Raw genomic sequence first — 19,422 nt, 5'->3', positions numbered from 1 at the left:
TTTTGATGGCTATTCAGACATTCTGTCATGTTTGTTTTTAGTTGCATGTATTTGTCATTGTTAACTTTTGTCTCCTAATTTAGATGAAAGAGAGTAGAGATGGAACAAAGAATGATAGGGTTGCAAAATCTTCTTCTGTTAGCTCACTTCCACTTATACTGGACGTAGATGACTTTAAGGTAAAAATTTGAACTTCAATAATAAATTGCTTATAGCTTTGAGTGCATAACATTGGAATTGACATTTCAGTATTGCTGGTCATTGGTGATAAACATTCTAAGGGAAATGGACCAATAAATTACTCTCTTTTATAGGGTGACTTCTCTTTTGACACATTGTTTGGTAACTTGGTAAACAAACTCCTCCCTTCATTCCAAGAAGAAAAGACAGATTCTTCGGAAGGTCATGGCAGCTTTGGTGGTAATGATACTTTACCTAATGGGCACATGCGAGTTCCATCTGATGTGGCAAAGTCAGCACAGGGAGTTTCCACTCCATTATTTCCAGAAGTTGATGCTCTCTTATCCCTGTTCAAGGATTCTTACAAGGAGTTGGTTGATCTCCGACAGCAGGTATATCCTTGTGAATGAAGCTGATGGACTGGATATAGCTTTTATGTTGAGGTTCTCTCTTGATTTGTTTTTGGTTGAAGGTGGATGCAAAACTGTATAATCTGAAGAGGGAGGTTTTTGTTCAAGACTCCAAGCATCGCAAGACACTCTGCGGGGTTAGTGTAGTGAGAAGACATCAAAACTGGATTTATATGTTATTTGTCATTTTCTGCATATCACTTAACCGATGCCACCTTGATGTATAATACTGCCGAATTTGAATTTCATTCTTTAACAATAAGAAACCGGATGACAGAAGAAATAAAAGAAAAGGAAATTGCAGTAATCACCGATGCGGGGGAGACTGCAAGAGGATGGCCCAATTAGAGGGTATGAGGGGCTTCCTTGCCCACCAAAGAAGCTCAAAGTTTGCATAGTTCAAATTAATGCAGTCTATTGTGGCAGAAAAAAGCCTTCAACCTTGATCAAAATTAATGCCCATGGCTTCCACCATTCACCATCAAAGCATGATTGTCTGTGGAGGACTTATTGAAAATGAGATAATTCTCTCTTTTCCCTTACCTTTACTGGATTCACAAGTCTATTCTTTATGCGTTCTAAGAAAACTCTCCAGTTTCCGCCTATGTTCAATTTTGGCAATTCTATATTTGTGGAGGACCTTCAAAATATACATCCACTTTTTTGAATCTAATTTTCATTTGGATATACAGTAAAAACTGCATTTAATCAATTTTCTCTTATTGATTTCAGCTGGAGAAAGGTGTAGATGGCCTATTTGATAGCTTTGCCCGGCTGGATTCACGCATTTCTAGTGTTGGACAGACTGCTGCGAAAATCGGAGATCATCTGCAGGTAAAGTGCATGTCTGTAGCTAGCAATTCGTGCTGACTGGGTCTTCTGAACCATTTCACACTCTGTTAAGTCTCGGGTCCAGATCTCGACCCATCTATTTCTTTAAAAGTCATCTAACTCGACAGAACTCGATATTTCTCGATCGAGTTCTGTCCAAAAGCTATTTTCTTCCCATTTGAAGGTTGTGACTCATTTTACCTCTGGATTTCACGGTGTAACCTACGGGAGAGTTAATTCAGCTGCACATTTGAAGGATTGGGCACTGGGTCAGGTTTTGGGCCCATATTCCCCATCCCAAACCAGCCACACCCATACACGCCTCAATATGACAGTAGTAGGGGATCTCATGCCTCATGGCAACAGCTATACCCTAGGATAGGGGACTTGACATATGCTGGTGGCAACTCTTATATGCTTGCTATGGAGCACTATATGCAACAGTGCAACAACACTATGTAATGGGAAGACTATGTGGCACTATTGGGGACTGAATACTTGATTCAAACTAAGTTTATGTGATGATAGTTGTAACTTGTAACATTGTTAAACAGTTTGATGTATCACTTTAACATTTCTAATGCTTATTAAGTTGTTTAGCTATTAATTGAATGTTTTGTTCGCTTTATATTACTAAATTATATGTAGAGTAGGGTATTTTAGTACGTCGTCGCCTACGAACTTAAGGTCTGAAGTAAAACTCCTATTTGGACTTTGTTTTTGCAAAATCTGATAATCCATTGTGTTTAAATGGCCTAAAATAGGCTGTTTACCAAGTTTCATACCCAAACTAGGTCTAAAACCCACTGAGTTGAGGTTTCGAGTTGAAAAAAAAAAAATGCACCAACTCGACCGAGATCTCAGTTTTTTCCAGGGTCGAGTTGGGGTTGAGTTCCAAGTTTTAGTACCTTGTTTCTAAGAAATGCCATTATTGCTTGTCAGAGTGCAGATTCTCAGAGGGAAACTGCTAGTCAAACAATAGAGCTCATAAAGGTATTTTTTATGATATTTGTGACTTTCTCCTGTCCTAGTGATTTAACACTTTATGCTGTCCTTTGATTAATTAATTCTTTAACACCATCTTGTTAGTATGATTGCTGCAGTACTTAATGGAGTTCAATAGAGGCCCTGGTGACCTAATGGAAATTTCACCTCTATTTTCTGATGATAGTCGTGTCGCTGAGGCTGCTGCAGTTGCACAGAAATTGCGTAAGCTGACATCATTTTCTTGACACATTAGAATTTATATTGACTTCCATGTCTTTGGAGAAACATGATTAATCAATATTGTAAGATGAATAGACTGTCTTCTTCTTCTCTTTTAAGCTAAAGCAGTGAATAATGAATAATAAACTTTGATTATTAATAATTTTAAGCATAATTTTTTGGAGAGAAAAAAAGAAAGAAAAAAAAAAAAGCGAGGGTGTGGTTGACAGCTTAGTATTCAACTATGGCTATTCCCCTGGACCTCAGGTTTGCTGACAACTTAGGTGTTGACTGTTTGGAGGTGAGTGAGATTCAAGATTCTATAATAATTTATCTCATTAGAGAGGCACATGCCTTGGCCTCTAGAAAGGGCATTTCATCTCATTTGAAAGATAGGTTGGTCAATTTGCCTCCCCGCAGAAGTGGTTTCTATAGGTCTTCATTGTGTGGTAGGTCATCCATCTCCAAAGAGCTTCTGCTATATTTTTGTCGGCATATTTTGTTGTCTCCCTACAATTTTGTGGTGACACTCCTCTTGGGTCTTCTGACTAGTTTGTTTGAATATTACCAATAAATGAAGAAAAGGTGGGGAGGGGGGGGGAGACAAGAAGCAAGTTATGAAAGGGCATTCCTCTCTGCTGAAGAATTTAATATATCTATATTGAATAAGTTAAGGCATTAAATCATGCTAAGCATGTCAGAAAGAACTGCTATGTATGAATTTGTTTAGGGAGAAAATCTTAGAATTGTTAGAAGCACTTATCCCAAAAGCTCGAGCTGTTAAATAAGGGCAACAACAATGTATATCAACACCCTCCGGACGTGCAGGCCCTCACACACGTGGCTCTTCACGTGACAACATCATGTGGCTCTGCACGTGACAACATCATGTGGCTCTGCACGTGACAACATCATGTGGCACTAACGGTAAAAGCTGTAGGAGCACAACACAACACAAACCTCTCACACTTACGAGGGATCAAACACCCATCCTCCTGGCTTTGATACCATGTTTCAACAGCTCATCCCAAAAGCTCGAGCTAAGTAAGGGAAACAACAATATATATCAACAAGAACTTCCCATAAAATGGCTGAAAGCCTGAAACTGTTATCATCCTGATGTAGTCCTATATAGGCAAGGCCTAATAGGAGCCAGGTAAGACCAGAGTTCTGAAACTGTTTGCTAATTAGGTAGATTTGGGGCTGTTTAGGGTAAAACTAGGATTGGGGTTGGATATTGGGAAAGGGATTTATAAGGTATTAATGGGCAGGTCTAGAGGGCTATAATGGTATAAAAAGGTTAAGGTTTGGATGAGTTTTGAAATTCTGCAATTTTGGGCAGAATTGAATTTTAGGGTTTTGGGTTTGGGTTTTAATGGAGCAAGGAGATGAAGGGGTTAGAGTTGGAGTTTGGGGCTAAAACTTGGATCGAGTGTCACAAAGATGTAAGGGATGTATGCTGAAAGTTTGGTTTGAAACTGATGGACAGATTTGATGTTATGGAGGTTTCCTAGTAGAAGTAGGAGAGATGGGGTAAAACTGTAATTTCAGATAATCGGCTGGGTGGATGGTGCTGAAATTTGAATCGAGTCTCTCTTAGGGTCTGAGGAAGATTCGATCAAATTTTTAGCAGGTTCTAATGGTTAGATTTGGCTGGGCAGAATTCTCACGAAAATCACCTTGTATGTGACCTTCTAGAAAGAAGAAGAATAGTTGCAGAATTTCTTACTTTTTGCAGGTCTTCAATGGCAGCAGCTTTGAAGATAAACAATGAGGTTTCCCGATCTTCACGATGCAAGGAGTCAGATTGGAGATCCACCAATCCCTTCACCTTAATATAACTCACAAGGCACACTCACGATGGAGCAAAGGCAGCAAGCATAAAGCTGAGTTTTTATTGATCAAATTCGTGTTCAATGCTGGCCTCCCTTACAAACTTATATAGAAGACTCAAAATTAGACTTAGACACTAAAAAGGAAAGGCCTAGCCCTATCCCTAACCTATTAGGTAACTTAAACTGACTAGGAAACTGAAATACTAAAAGAAATAGACTCAAAACATGGCTGGACTTATAGAGTCCTAATCCAGCCTAACTTACATCACATGACCACTTAAGTTGTCACATGATTACTTAACCAAGTCATATGATCACTTAAATTGAACCAATTGGATGCAACCAATTTGAACCGGTTCAATTAAAAAAAACATAAAAATAAACTAAGTATTGGGCTAATCTCGTATGCAACCTATGTACCCCTAGTTTAGGCTCATTAAAGTAGCCTAATACATAAAAAACCCTTAGGAACAAAGGCCCAACATGTATATAACCCAACCCTAGGCCTATTTCTAAAGAAATAAGCCAATTTCTATGATGAACCTGCATCATATCCATATATAGTATAGTATCTCCCTCAGATGTTTCTCCCTTAGCTTCTTTTTTCACATAGTTAAGAGGTGCAAATATAAACTACTCTACTGTGACATTTCATCTTAGGGTCATTTGCTGAAGAAGATATCGGGAGACAGGGCATATCTGTACCATCATTAGTGGGAAATGCAACAGCAAGCAGGGGTTTAGAAGTTGCAGTTGCAAATCTTCAGGACTATTGCAATGGTGCGCCGATCATTTATCAATTGTTGTTCTTTTGTTCTTTCTTTTGCAAGACTCATTTTTCATGCTATGTTTGTCTGTTTTTCTTTCTCAGAATTGGAGAATAGATTGTTGGCTCGATTTGATGCAGCTTCACAGAGGAGGGAACTATCGACAATGGCAGAATGTGCTAAAATTTTGTCTCAGGTTATTTATAAGGGATTTAATAGCTCGTTGTACCTTTTAATATTATGTGGAGAAAGGTTCGAAAACTCGGGTTTCGACCAGCCAGAAACCGAGATATGGTCGAAACTGGTCGAAACTTGGTCAAAGTTAATTTGGTATGTGCTGTCAAAATTAATTTGGAATGTGATAATGCTGTCAAAATGACTCTGAATGAAAATAATTTTTGAGGCATCAAAGCAAATGAATATTTTACCGCACTTTTGGTTTTTAGCAATGTTTTACCATTTTAAGGTTTATGGAATTTATAGATTTGAGAAAAACTCTAGCATTAGAAAATTGAAAATTGCACCTACCACCGAAAATCTAGTTTTTATTCTTGAATTGGGGGGTTGATTTTTTAACTATTTTTATTGGATTCAAATAGAGGGTATTTGCTCATTTATGAATAATATCTCAAGTAAATAAAAACATTTACTTAAATGATGTTAGGCATAAATAAGTGTCTAACTTGGTTTCTGGCTTAAATAAGTGTCTGTCCTGGTTTTGAGCCAAATTTCCCTAAGTTTCTATGGGCATAAGTGTCGAAACTTGCGAAATTACCAACATCTCGGTCGAAATCAGTTGAAACCATGCATTTTTTCAAGTATCTAGCCAACTCATCTTGGAAGTGAGCGAAACCGAGATTTGTTTCCATGGTGGGGAGGGGTTTGGGGTGTAAAGTAGTCTTCTTAAATAGTAACTCTCAAGTCTCCGCACCTTTTTTTTGTATTAATACCATCCAAAAGAAAATGTCGTCACTCAACGTCTAATGTCTTTTTATTTTCCTTAGTTTTCCCTTGAGAATCACATTCATTACACAAACAAACCAAGTCACCTGACTACACTCTATCTTTATTTATCTTTCTAGTCTTGCTACCCATCGGTCTCAACATCCACATTGCACCTACGGATTTATTTATTTATTGCCCTGTCCTGCCTGCATTTTGCTTGGCAACTCAGCATGCCTGGTCCTATAAATTTTCTATTGGACTTCCTCCTATTTTGATTGTACATGTTGATCAGATGGCAATCCAGAAGGATCTTCCACGTCATCCACTATTTTTGATTCCATTAGTAACATCATCATAAGGTTTTGACCTTTTTGAGCAACTTCTAGTATTGTTATGTCAGTAAGATATATGTTTAGGTATATTATGCTATTGTGGAATTCAATTTATGCAACTATTAAAGGACAAATCTGATAAAGAGTTTGAGCTTTATTTATCTTTATCACATATCATTTATCAACTCTACCCTTTTCCCCCTCTTTTTTGGACAATGCAGTTCAACCGGGGTACAAGTGCCATGCAACATTATGTTGCAACTCGACCAATGTTTATTGATGTGGAAATAATGAATGCAGACACGAGGTTGGTTCTTGGAGATCAGGGTTCACAAGCTTGCCCTAATGATGTTGCTCGTGGGCTTTCTTCATTGTACAAACAAATCACAGGTTCAGTTGATCTTCCTTGACCGTTGACGGTAAGTTGGATTTCCAATGGATTTGATAAATCTGCTTTGCTTGGTTTGCAGATACTGTGCGACAAGAGGCTGCCACAGTAATGGCTGTTTTCCCTTCTCCTAATGATGTCATGTCTATCCTGGTGCAGGTATTCCAGGAAGGAATCTTTTTGTTTGTACCAATTTTACTTTCATCACATTCTGTGGAAGTTTAAATTTCAAAGGTTGTGTCAGCTATTTACTTTTTGCAATTATTTTGTGGTTGAATATAGAGAGTTTTGGAGCAGCGAGTTACGGCCCTTCTGGACAAGCTATTAATGAAGCCATCCTTAGTTAACTTACCTCCCGTAGAACAAGGTGGACTTCTACTGGTGAGTTAAATTAATGGTCCTCGTTACTTACCAAAGAGAAAATTTTAGTGGCTTCTCCCAAGGCTGGTGCACTTTGAAGTTCCCTTCATATGTTCTCCCTTCTCTACAGTATCTTAGAATGCTAGCTGTGGCTTATGAGAAGACACAAAAACTTGCTAGAGACTTGCGAGCTGTGGGCTGTGGTGATTTGGATATTGAAGGTAATGCTATACTTTTTTGTGTTTGCCTTTCTCTAATAGAACTAGTTTGTGGTGCTAAATTGTGGAAATTGTGAATAATGGCTTGTGATTTTATGTTCACAGCCCCAGTTCATTTATAATAGTCTGGAGAACATTCTAGAATAGGTACAAGGACTGAAATACCCCTAGGACTAAAATACCCTTGAACCCATATTGCAACACTCCCCCTCAAGTTGGTGCATAAATATCAAACATGCCCAATTTGCTAACAATAGAACCAAAACTTTTACTACTAATCCTGTTAGTGAGGATAGCAGCTAACTGATCACTAGACTACATAAAAGGAACACAAATTACTCCTTGTTCCAACTTCTCCTTAATGAAGTGACGATCAATCTCGACGTGCTTGGTGCGATCATGTTGAACTGGATTATGTGCAATGCTTATTGCTGATTTGCTATCACAATATAAACACATAAGCAGCTCATCATGAAAACAAAATTCTTGAAGGAGCCCCTAGAGCCAGAGAAGTTCACATATACCATGGGCTCATAGCCCAAAACTCTGCTTCTGCACTGGACCGAGCAACTACAACTTGTTTCTTGCACCGCCAAGTTGCCTCCAACAAAGGTGCAATAGCCTGAGTTAGATCTCTTGTCATCCGGACATCCTTCCCAATTTGCATCGGTGAAAGCTTCAACTCACAAGTGATCCTGAGGAGAGAAAAAGACACCCTTTCCAGGGGGAAGACTTCAAATACCTCAAGATTCTATATGTTGCCTCTAGATGAGTTGAGTGAGGATCATGCATATACTGACTAACCACACTCACAACAAAAGCTATATCAGGCCGTGTATGGGATAGATATATCAGTCGTCCAACTAGCCTTTGATAGCTGCCCTTATCCACTGGCTCTCCATCCTTACTCTTTAGATGAGTATTAGGCTCTAATGGAGTATGCAAGCTTACATCCCAGCATTCCTGTGTCAAATAGAAGATCAAGTGTATACTTCTGTTAAGAGAGGAAGATACCTTGAGCTGAATGAGCAACATCGATCCCAAGAAAATATCGTAGCTTTCTCAGGTCTTTGACCCGTCTTCTTGATAAACAAAGTGCGATCAGCATTACTTTGTTTATGACCAATTGACACCATGGCTCTATGGAAAAGACCGAACCAAGCTCTTGGGGACTGTTTTAGACCATATAAAGTTCTCTTTAAACGATACACTTTGCCTTGTTATAATACCATCCTCAAGTTCAACAGACGAATCTTCCACTGTAACCACATTCACATCCAATGGAGCAATTTCGGTACTCTCAGTCTCTCATCCTCTCTCAGGACACATAAATTGCCAAAACAAGCTTTCTTTCTGTAGAAAACCTAGGACCTGTAACCAGTAACTTGAGAGAAGAGAAAAAAGAGAGAATGAGAGAATAATAGCTTATTGTTTTCATTGATAGGAAAGCCCCAATAGAGGGGAAATTACAAATAGAAAGGGGAACTCCTAATCAGATTAGGAATTCCTAATCATGATAGGATTCCAAGTTACAATAGGAAAAGAACTAGAACTAACAACTCAAACTGAAACTAAGACTAACAACTCACAGTAGAATTAGGACTTGACATAATTAGAAACTAGGGCTCCAACTAGGACTAGGAAAATAGAAGATACACATATCAACCAAATCACTGTTCACGTGAACAGTGTCACGTGAACAGTACTTCAACACTCCCCCTCAAGCTGGATTATACAAATAAGTAAAGAAAGAAGATCCAGCTTGAACTAAAAGGAAAAAAGGTACTAATGCCCAACTTGAACAAAATGGAAAAAAAAACTAAGGTGCAGCTGAATCCAGCTTGACATATGAATGCAGCTCCCAAATAAACCTTCAAGAACTTGAAAAAATAGATCTTCAAAACTTGGGCAGACATGATCAGCAAACCGGGACTGGAATGTCTTCCAAAAAAGGCAGCTTTCAACGATCTTCAATAGCTATCCAGTGATGAATCTCAGATTGTCATAGTGACATAAAATCTTGAAGTGAAATAACTAGAGTAGCAAGTAGCGAAAACAAACTGAATTAGGCCGCGGAAAAAAAAACTGTATCAACCCAATCGAAAGTCCTCAAATAGGCAACAACCAAATATCTTCAATATTTCAATTCTTCAATCTCCCCCTTATGGCAAACTCCACCCAATAACAAAGTAGATACCCATTGACAATGGTGAAAACTCTGATCGTCTATGCTTTGCACCAAGTGTTCCTGCAAGTTACTGCTTCTATAATGTCTGGGTGTGTTTGTACATAATCCCCCCTCACGTGTAGTACACGTGAACATAACAGAGATAATGTAAAAGATAGGGCAAAAACATAATATTCCAGAATTTGCTAAAAGTGCTATGGGTAATTAAAAAGGAAGGAATGGCAAAATTGTAATTTACCAGAAGTTTCCAAAGGTGTTATGGGTAATTGCCAAAGGTATGTTTTGGGATATGAAGGGAATTAGTATTATTGAAAGGGAACTGTGTTGGAAAAAAAGGATGGCATGGATGTAATTCGGTGGAAATCCATTTTTAAATACAAACCAAACCAAAGGGCAAACTGATAATAAACCAAAATTTTAAGGGTCAATTGGGTAGTCAAATAGGGGAATGTATCAAAAAAGAATGGCAGTTCCGTAAATAACCAGAATTTTGCAAGGGTCCCTTGGTAAATAAGAAAGTAATGGGTCATGTAGGGAATTAGATTTATAAATGGGAGACAGACTTGGAAGGAGAAAAACTTAATGGCAAGATGTAAATAGACATGAAATGGATGGGTAATAATTAAGGAAGGGTAATAGGAGCATTAAATACCAAAGAGGTTAATAGGGGAGAATGAACCGTGAGTATGGAGAACCCATCGTCTTCAACCTCAAGGCTCCAAACAGCAGCGGAAACCAAGGAAGAAAAGGAACCAGCGGCAGCGGCAGCTCATAGACTTCAACCTTACGAAACCCAGCCACAACTCCAAAATTCTCCTCCAGATGCAACGATACAAATCAAATACGAAATTTGAATCGCAGGCAGCAACATTAGCATCGGTAGGAGCATTACAAGTGCAAATAGATTCAGCAAATCAAAGGGAGTGGTGATAAAATAAAAGGAAGCATAAAGAAGGATGTTAACTTCTTCCTTACGACTCAACAGAACCAGCAAATCCAGCGAAAACCCAACATGATTCAGTTAATAGATCTCTCTCTTGCAAGCTTGGTTCAACCTGAAATTTAAGATGTTGTAACATAATACCAGGGCCTATTGATTCCCACAATATTGAGTCCAAAGAGTAACAATAGAGTTGAAGTGGTGATTCTGAAATCAGCCGTGGCGGTAGTTGCAGCTCAGATCGAAACCAGGGAGAAACCATAAACCAGCAAGTGATCGATGCAGCCAGTCAAAGAAGAACCAGAAAAAAATAGTTCGATATTTGGAGAAATCGATTCAAGAGAGTGAAAACCTTTGATAGATGCTGTCCATGGCTGCTGGAATGAATCTCCAATAAGAACAACCAATCTCCAAGGGAAAAAAAGAGACTTGGTCTTCAAGGGAATAGAGACTCCAAAAAACGCAGGTGAAGAGGGGCAGTAGCTACCGCAGGAAAAAGAACTTCTTCAAACCATTAATTGATGAAGTTGAGTGTCTCTCTTGATGGTAGAAACTCCTCCAAAAAATTACTGTAGCAGCAAGCAAAGCAGAAAATCGACTCCAAGAGACCGCATATACTCCATCGACCAAACCTTCGAACCAACAAATATGTATGATTCATCATACGAAACCCTAGTTCTTCTTCTTTTATGAACTAGGGTTTCCTTCTTCAAACCAAAAAACTTAAAACGATTCTCAAAACGGCTATTATAGAGAGAATTAGTACTGGTTACAATAGCTTTGATACCATGTAGAAAACCTAGGACCTGTAACCAGTAACTTGAGAGAAGAGAAAAAAGAGAGAATGAGAGAATAATAGCTTGTTGTTTTCATTGATAGGAAAGCCCCAATAGAGGGGAAATTACAAATAGAAAGGGGAACTCCTAATCAGATTAGGAATTCCTAATCATGATAGGATTCCAAGTTACAATAGGAAAAGAACTAGAACTAACAACTCAAACTGAAACTAAGACTAACAACTCACAGTAGAATTAGGACTTGACATAATTAGAAACTAGGGCTCCAACTAGGACTAGGAAAATAGAAGATACACATATCAACCAAATCAGTGTTCACGTGAACAGTGTCATGTGAACAGTACTTCAACACTTTCATCACTAAATCATGGGGTAGGTTCCTAAGAGCTCATACATACTTATAGGCAGCAATACCTTGCCCCTTAAGAAAACAGGAAATAGAAACTAACTTGGAAGTGGAAACTAAGATCTTGAAAAAAAATGGAAACTAATTCAAATCTTCAGTCTTCTAGAGTCTTCAAGAGTACCAGCCGATCCATATAAGCTTGTGGGCCCCACTCTTTAAATACCTCCATCGGCCAGCTAGAGAGTCATGAAAAAGGACAAAATTGCCCCCCACAATTTGGGTTTGAGAGACCAAAAACTCCCAGCCCATGTGGGTTGGTCTAGGCGTCTAGCTAGGCTGGTTGGCCCTATGGCCCATTGGGTTGGTCCATAGTTGTCATGGCGACGCCATGGCGTCCTGGCGCTGGAGAGGGCTGCATGGCGACCTACGCCATGGCGACCCTCTTTGATTTCTTCTTCCTGACTCTCTTTCCCTCTTCGATTTCTTCTTCCTGTCTTCGATTTCTTCTTCCCTCTTCGATTTCTTCTTTCCCTCTTCAATTTCTTTCGATTTCTTCTTCGATTTCTTCTTCCTGTCTTCTTTCCCTCTTCGATTTCTTTCGATTTCTTCTTTCCCTCTTTGATTTCTTCTTCGATTTCTGAATTTTCTTCTTAAAACTTGAGAAACAATAGAGAAAAAATAAAACATGGCTTGAGTATACATCTATTAACACATTAAAAATAGAGAAAATAAAAAATAAAACATGCTCGCCATGGCAACGCCATGGCGGGCGACATGTCGATATATCGACGTGACACCCCTCCACCGACTTGGATCGCCGTGACGCCGTGACAACTATGGGTTGGTCCACCAATTGGTGAGACGGACCAGCCCCCTTGTGGTGCTTGTGGCTAGCATAGTGCTTGCCATAGAATCTGTCTACATAAGACATATAGCAGCAGCAGCAAAATACCTTCATGTGCATTAAAGGTACATCAATCTACCAAGTACCACCCAACATTGGAATCAGGAGCCCTAGTATTTCATGTTTCAATAACTAGGTTTCACATACAACCCAATACAGCACCACCACAGGAACAAAAACCAGAGAAGACTCTCAAACCAGAATTTATTGATTGTTCACAGCTCTGATACTGTGTTGCAGTTTCAGACCTGGAACAATCAATAAGAAGAAGAATCAAAGTAGATGAAGAAGAAAATAGGGCAGTAGAGTACTGCCGATAGAGGCAGAAGAAGAGATAGAAGATAAGAGAAAAAGGGGAGAAGAGGCTGCCGGTTAGAGAAAAAGAATGGAATAGCTCTACCGGCAGTCCTCTCATGTCATTATATAATAGGTTAAACACATTACAAAGACACAAAGACAAGTATACCATTATGTCCTTGTAGTAGACTAAAGACTAGAAATAAAACAACTTAACCGCAGTCCGCAGAGTATGACAAGTACACCCCTGTGGTAGAATATACCAAAACTTAACAGATCGTATTTAAAATTAATACTTGAAAGCGCTACAACCATAGCAGCATTGACGTCTGTAAAGTGATTCATGCTAAGGGAAACTACATTTTGATTTGGTTATTTTTTTAGGAAATTATTATCTGCTGGATTTCTAGCTCATGGATCCTTGTTTTTATGTTCTAAAAGTAAATATCTATGTTGATTCAGGCCTTACAGAGTCTCTGTTTTTAGCTCACAAAGATGAGTATTCTGAGCACGAGCGAGCTTCCCTCAGACAACTCTATCAGGCTAAGGTTTACAGCATCATTGTTTCTATATCTTGCAAGCCAGGTTCAGGTTGATGGATTGTTTTCATGTTTCTGAATTATGTCAACCTCAAGTATTACTGTGCAGATAGAAGAATTGCGTGCTGAAAGCCTGCAGCAGATTGATTCAACTGGGTCAATTGGACGCTCAAAAGGATCTGCGATAGCATCTTCCCACCAGCAAATATTGGTCACTGCAGTGACGGAATTTGTACGCTGGAATGAAGAGTCAATTTCTAGATGCAATCTGTTTTCTTCCGAGGTAAAAGTTTTTCAGGAATCCTTTTTCCACAGGTTTCCCACATGTATATGTTTGATTTATGGTTGGTTGTTAGCACAATCCTGATCTTTTTTTGCGTACTAAAAACTCTAGTTAACATGGTGTAACTGGGTTCAATTTTCAGTTTGAAATGATCTGCAATGTTCTGTGGTATATTCTAGAAGAATATTTCTTTTATTTCTTTAATCTTGTTTCCAGAAGTACATAACACATGAAGATTTTGAAAAGCCAAACCTCTGATGTGGTCTCCTTTTTATCCTTCTGTGATAAAAATTCAGGTCATTGAGTCTTCCTTCTGGTAACAAGAAATAAGAGAGGGGAGAATGCAAACTGTTGCTTTCTTGTGTTGTTCTCTACATAGAAAGGACCCGTACCACTTGTATCCATGTTGACCTGGTGCACGCAGACAAATGTGTGTATATGAATATGATATTATATGCTTTCCTGTTCATGCCACTTTATATATTTTTTTTTCATTTTACCAGCAATCTCTCTCTCTAATTCTCAATGGGAGAACTTAATGAAGTTTCCAAACTGTGGATTCAAACATAAAAAATGCATGAACATGGCTAGAAAATGACAAATAAGATAGTCATAGTTATGGGTTGTATCCCGTTGCTTCTGTTTGGATAGAGTTTGGTTTCTGTTCATATTTCTCCCGATGTTCATGATCTATAAGTCCAGCAGTAAGTATTCAAATGTAGGGACAAAAATGTTAATATTTTGAGGATAAAGATGTTGAGATATTATTGATGTGTCGTTGATGTTGTAATTAGTATGTTACTGCAATGGTTTTCAGTGAACCTGTTGACACCTCTGGTTTCAGTCAAAGTTTCCAGTTGGCATACTACTATTTTCTTGAATAATCATAGATATTATCTTCTGGTCATGTAGGATGTGCACCGATTCTGTCTTGGATTTACCTTTTTACTCTGTCCTATGGATGTCTGAGTTGACCATATTTTAACAAATGTTCCCGCCCCCCAAATCATGTAAGCATTTTTTTGTCTTTATGATTATGCACGAATGAACATAAATGTCATTTTCCATGTGGAAATTTATGGTTGTAATTTCCAACGAACACTTGCAAACAAATTACTTCATAATGTGCTCTTCAACAGCTTGTTCAAGAGAATTACCCATGTGAGATCCATTTCTTGTTTAACAACTTAACCAAGAAGGATCCTTGATTAGGTTCCTGGTACTGGCACTGATATTGAAAGTGGAAATAATGTCATATGCCTTTCTCTGGCATGACTACTCCTACATCAAACAGTTTCCTATCATGATATTTACCTCTAAGTTTGTGATACTATGCTTGCTCTTTTCCTAATGTAGTCAAATGATAATCAGACACTGTTATGCATTTTCTCGTTAAGAACCTCTTAAGCGTGACATATTTCATGTTCGTCTTGTGTTTCACTACTGATTCTGTGTCAATCTGCAGCCTGCTACTCTTGCGAACAATGTGAAAGCAGTGTTCACTTGCTTGCTTGACCAAGTAAGTATGATGGATTTTAGTTCAACATTCTGGTCGGCAATCAAGCTCAGGTTTACCCATTTGGGCCACCCTGGTGGAATTTATTCAGATTATTACTTTTGCAGGTTAGTCAATATATAACGGAAGGGCTAGAGCGAGCAAGAGAGAGTTTGAATGAAGCTGCTGCTTTGAGGGAAAGGTTTGTGTTGGGCACAAGTGTTAGTAGAAAGGTGGCTGCTGCAGCTGCTTCCGCTGTAATTGCTCAACCGTGTGTGCCTTATGAAATTCCAATTCTTTTGTGTAAAAGATTTCATTCAGCTGTCATTGCATCCCTTTTCTGCTTTATAAAACTGAAAATTTTCTCAAGTCAGGCATGAGACAAATAGATCGGTAATGTTGTGTAGGCAGAAGCTGCTGGTGAAAGCAGTTTCAGATCTTTCATGGTGGCGGTGCAACGTTGTGGTAGCAGTGTAGCTATAGTCCAGCAAGTAAGTTTCCTTCAGACACAATTTGATATGCTGCAATTTTTGGTGACAGACCATTGGTGGATATTTGAAGCTCTAATTGTGATGGTGTGATCCTTTCTTCAGTACTTTGCCAACTCTATTTCTCGTCTCTTACTACCCGTGGATGGTGCACATGTGGCTTCTTGTGAAGAAATGGCGACAGCAATGTCTAGTGCAGAGGCTGTTGCATATAAAGGGCTTCAACAATGCATTGAAACTGTGATGGCTGAGGTTTGTATGTGAACATTTTAAAAGCAACGACGAGATTGAATTGCTAATATGCAACAGATGTATAATCTAGGAGATTGCACCGTTAGCACCAACATGTTTGTGATGATCTTTGGTTATACTTTAGAAACCTAGATTTATATGGACTCAGGATTAATACCAGTTTTTCTTTTATTTTTTTTTTTTCACTTTATTGCAATATTTATTATAACAAATCTAGTTTTTATTTTATATTTTAATGGAAGTTGTTTGTTGTTTTATTTCATTTTCTCTTCCTTACATGAGATTTTTCTCCTCGTTCTACTTTAACAAACTAAACCATTGTGCAGGTGGAGCGATTGCTTTCTGCTGAACAGAAGGCAACAGATTACCGATCACCTGATGATGGAATTGGTCCTGACCATCGGGCAACAAATGCCTGTACGAGGTACGCCCAACTGTACTATAACTTAAAAGAAACTTCTATTTTGTATATAAGGCAGTTCCACTCTCTTGATGTTTTTTTCTCATTTTCAGAGTGGTTGCGTACCTCTCTCATGTACTTGAGTCCGCTTTCACTTCCCTAGAAGGTCTAAACAAACAAGCTTTTTTAACTGAATTGGTATATTAACTTATTGCTCTGATGTTCCTTTCTTTTTCTCCTGCTTTTTAATTGGTTTATGTTGAATTCTTCCTTGCCTGCTGTTGGTCAAATTCGGTTACCTGCTGTTGCCTGTTGGTAATTTATCCATATTTGGACATGAGTACATGTGTTTTACTTTTCTAAATCAACATGTATTTTTTTCATCTGTACACCAAGGTCTATGCATGGGGGAGGTATCCTCTGCTCATGCTTTCATCTCATGCTTTAATCATGCCTTTGAAAAGCATAAAAAGCATTTGTAGTAGGCTTGAAATGCATGGGACTTGTTATTATTATCTTTCTCCTGTAGTTGCTTTTTTACACCTTCCAAAGACTTGAGCATATCCTCTCCTGCAAGTCCTCGACGCAATGGTAAGGTTGCTCCATTGCAACCTAGTGGTCGCAGGTTCATGTCGGGAAACAGCCTCTCCACGAAGTGAGCTTAAGGTTGTGTACATTATGACCCTCCCCAGACCCCACAGTGGCGGGAACCTCATGCACTGGGTACGCCAATGTAATGTAGGACAGGAATGAAAATTCAACCAATCCCACCACAGGATCTGATATCAGGGAAAATTGGTTCAGTTCAATGGGTTAAGGCTGGGATGGTTTGATAGGTTTAGTTCAAGGGTGAGGTTAGTGTGGAGGGATAGATCTGGGACAGTAGGAAAAACAAGGGGTTAAGCAAACAAATCTGCAGAAGGTTTTTCTTCTCTGCCGATTTGAGTAGCAGGGTAGGAAATAGGGATTTAATGGGTTTTGGGGAGATTGCTTGTGGAGACCAATCAACAGATCAGAAGTGGCTGAAAGGGGGATCGAGTGGAGCTCTAAGATGGGGAAAAGATGCTCAAAAGATGGAGGAAAAGTGATGGCTGGATAGGGCAGGAGAGAGGGGGAATGGAATTAGAAATTTTTGAAAATAGGTTCAAACCAGTCAAAGCAGCAGGGGAGCAGCGGCAGTGGTTTTCAGCTGGAGTGGGAATGTCTTCTAATGGCTGGATTGCTTGAAAAAGAAAGAGAACAAGATCTGAAGAGTAACCTCCTGGGCTTCCCACCGCAAGGAGTCAGCTTGGATCACACACCAGCTCCATCACCAAGGATCGAACACTATGGAAATAACTTCATTGAAGCAACATGCAAGCAGCGGTATTTGGAGAATAGAAATCGTGGCCTGTATGGCCTCTTGGGTTGTATTTATTGACTGTCATAAAGTGAGAAAAGGCAAGGGAACAAAATTAGCAAGTTCTAAATTAGAAATTTCTAATTTTGATCCTTGACTTAGATTACAAAATTACAAAACACAATCAACGTCTAACTGATGTGACTACTAATTTTAATCTCCTACTAATTATGAAAATAGAAACTAACTACTAACATGAAATTAGAGAGTAAATATCCTAGACTACTAACTTAGCCCACATGGCTGACCATAACTTAAACTAGACCAATTGAACCACCCAGTTTATTGGTTTATTACATGACTCAATAATCAAAACATAACAACCCAATAGAACAGCACTGTTCACGTGAACAGTGTTACACCAGCAGTAGTTGAGACTCAAAATCGTGGCTGGCTACCAAGGTAGGCAGCAGCCGCCTTCTTTTTCTTCCTTGAGTACACCCTTGGTTCTGCATCACAATGGCTTGAGCATATCCTCTGCTTCAGGCATAAATATCTTGTTGGATTGTTTTAGTATTGATACTTGATACTTATTTGTGTTAAGAGATATGCAAACTCTGGGAACTGTGATGGCATTTGGCACTCATCATATTCATTGATAGATTATTTATGCTCCTATTCTGATGTCATGTTAGGATATTACAACCGCAGTCTGTTCTAAGCTCTCTATCTTGTCTTTTAACTCTTTGTTGGTGTATCTCATTTTTATGTTAGCACCTATCATATGGTGTTTATTTACTGAAATGGCGATAATGAGCTAAATGTTGTGATTTTAGGGAAACCGTTTGCACAAAGGGTTGCTTAATCATTGGCAGAAGTTCACTTTTAATCCCAGGTAATATGCTTGCTCTCTTAGTTCCGGATCTGTTGGTTTTACTAAAGGTTGTATGAGAGTACCATGATAAAATGATAAAATTATGGTGCACTGATGGCTCCATTTGATTGCAAGGGAAATTAAAGGGAAGGGAAGTGAAAATTTTCAAGCCTAAAAAATAAATTTTTATAATAATTATTTAACATGATTGTATAAAGTACTTAAATTTCTTATCATATTTAGTAATGATACTTTTTAGATGTAATTTCTATTTTACATTTCAAATCCAAGGGAATTGGATGCAAAGTAAAGTGAAATTTTAATAACTACTATGGAATGATTTAAAGTTAGTGACATAATCATGTGGAGTAATGATTACAAAAATTTCCTTTTAGATTTGAAAATTTTCAGTTCCCTTTCCCTTTAATTTCCCTTGCAACTAAACAGAGCTGATATGATGTTTAGCAGTGATTTAACATTTAGAGAATTAATTAATTATGTATGAGTATTCCTTTTGAGTCAGTTGCACTCATTTTTCCAACAAGAAATTCCTCAACATACGAAGTTTATGAGCTTTTCAGGGTTTTTATGTAAAATTTAGATAAAAAGTGGGGAGCACATTTAAAAATATCAACTTAGTAATGAAAAGGCTGCCGCTTACTTTTCACTTTATCCTAATTTCTAGGAGCACCAGGGGACACAAATACTTAATCTTGGGCTGAATGAACTAATACCAGAAAAACTTTTGGGATTCAATATGTGATGTAACGCCCCAAACCCGGATAGGGTACTATGCACTGCTCTCGTA

General features: G+C 38.5%; 1 protein-coding gene across 6 annotated transcripts in view; it reads left to right on the top strand.

Annotated features, from left to right (window-relative positions):
• The window catches only part of LOC122663362 (exocyst complex component SEC10b-like), a 42,076-nt gene that overhangs the window by 2,538 nt on the left and 20,116 nt on the right, over positions 1–19,422 (top strand). For 4 of the 6 annotated variants that reach the window (XR_006333106.1, XM_043859048.1, XM_043859054.1 and 1 more), the window contains exons 2-22: positions 84–179; positions 315–572; positions 653–727; positions 1,323–1,424; positions 2,364–2,414; positions 2,525–2,630; positions 5,123–5,242; positions 5,334–5,425; positions 6,728–6,896; positions 6,977–7,053; positions 7,177–7,275; positions 7,385–7,475; positions 13,407–13,492; positions 13,593–13,763; positions 15,226–15,285; positions 15,390–15,518; positions 15,669–15,752; positions 15,855–16,001; positions 16,328–16,425; positions 16,515–16,599; positions 18,577–18,635. Coding sequence is in view for 4 of the 6 variants with exons in the window: in XM_043859048.1 (XP_043714983.1) it covers positions 84–179; positions 315–572; positions 653–727; positions 1,323–1,424; positions 2,364–2,414; positions 2,525–2,630; positions 5,123–5,242; positions 5,334–5,425; positions 6,728–6,896; positions 6,977–7,053; positions 7,177–7,275; positions 7,385–7,475; positions 13,407–13,492; positions 13,593–13,763; positions 15,226–15,285; positions 15,390–15,518; positions 15,669–15,752; positions 15,855–16,001; positions 16,328–16,425; positions 16,515–16,599; positions 18,577–18,635 (2,255 nt within the window). In the remaining 2 variants the exon portion in view is untranslated. Of the gene's footprint in view, positions 1–83; positions 180–314; positions 573–652; positions 728–1,322; positions 1,425–2,363; positions 2,415–2,524; positions 2,631–5,122; positions 5,243–5,333; positions 5,426–6,727; positions 6,897–6,976; positions 7,054–7,176; positions 7,276–7,384; positions 7,476–13,406; positions 13,493–13,592; positions 13,767–15,225; positions 15,286–15,389; positions 15,519–15,668; positions 15,753–15,854; positions 16,002–16,327; positions 16,426–16,514; positions 16,600–18,576; positions 18,636–19,422 lie in introns of all 6 variants that reach the window. The other 2 variants (XM_043859058.1, XR_006333107.1) reach the window with 2 other exon arrangements.

The sequence above is a fragment of the Telopea speciosissima genome, chromosome 1, assembly GCF_018873765.1.
Source record: "Telopea speciosissima isolate NSW1024214 ecotype Mountain lineage chromosome 1, Tspe_v1, whole genome shotgun sequence".
Lineage (NCBI taxonomy): Eukaryota > Viridiplantae > Streptophyta > Magnoliopsida > Proteales > Proteaceae > Telopea > Telopea speciosissima.
The sequence above is the reverse complement of the archived record's forward strand: the minus strand, read 5'-3'. Positions and strand labels throughout refer to the sequence as shown.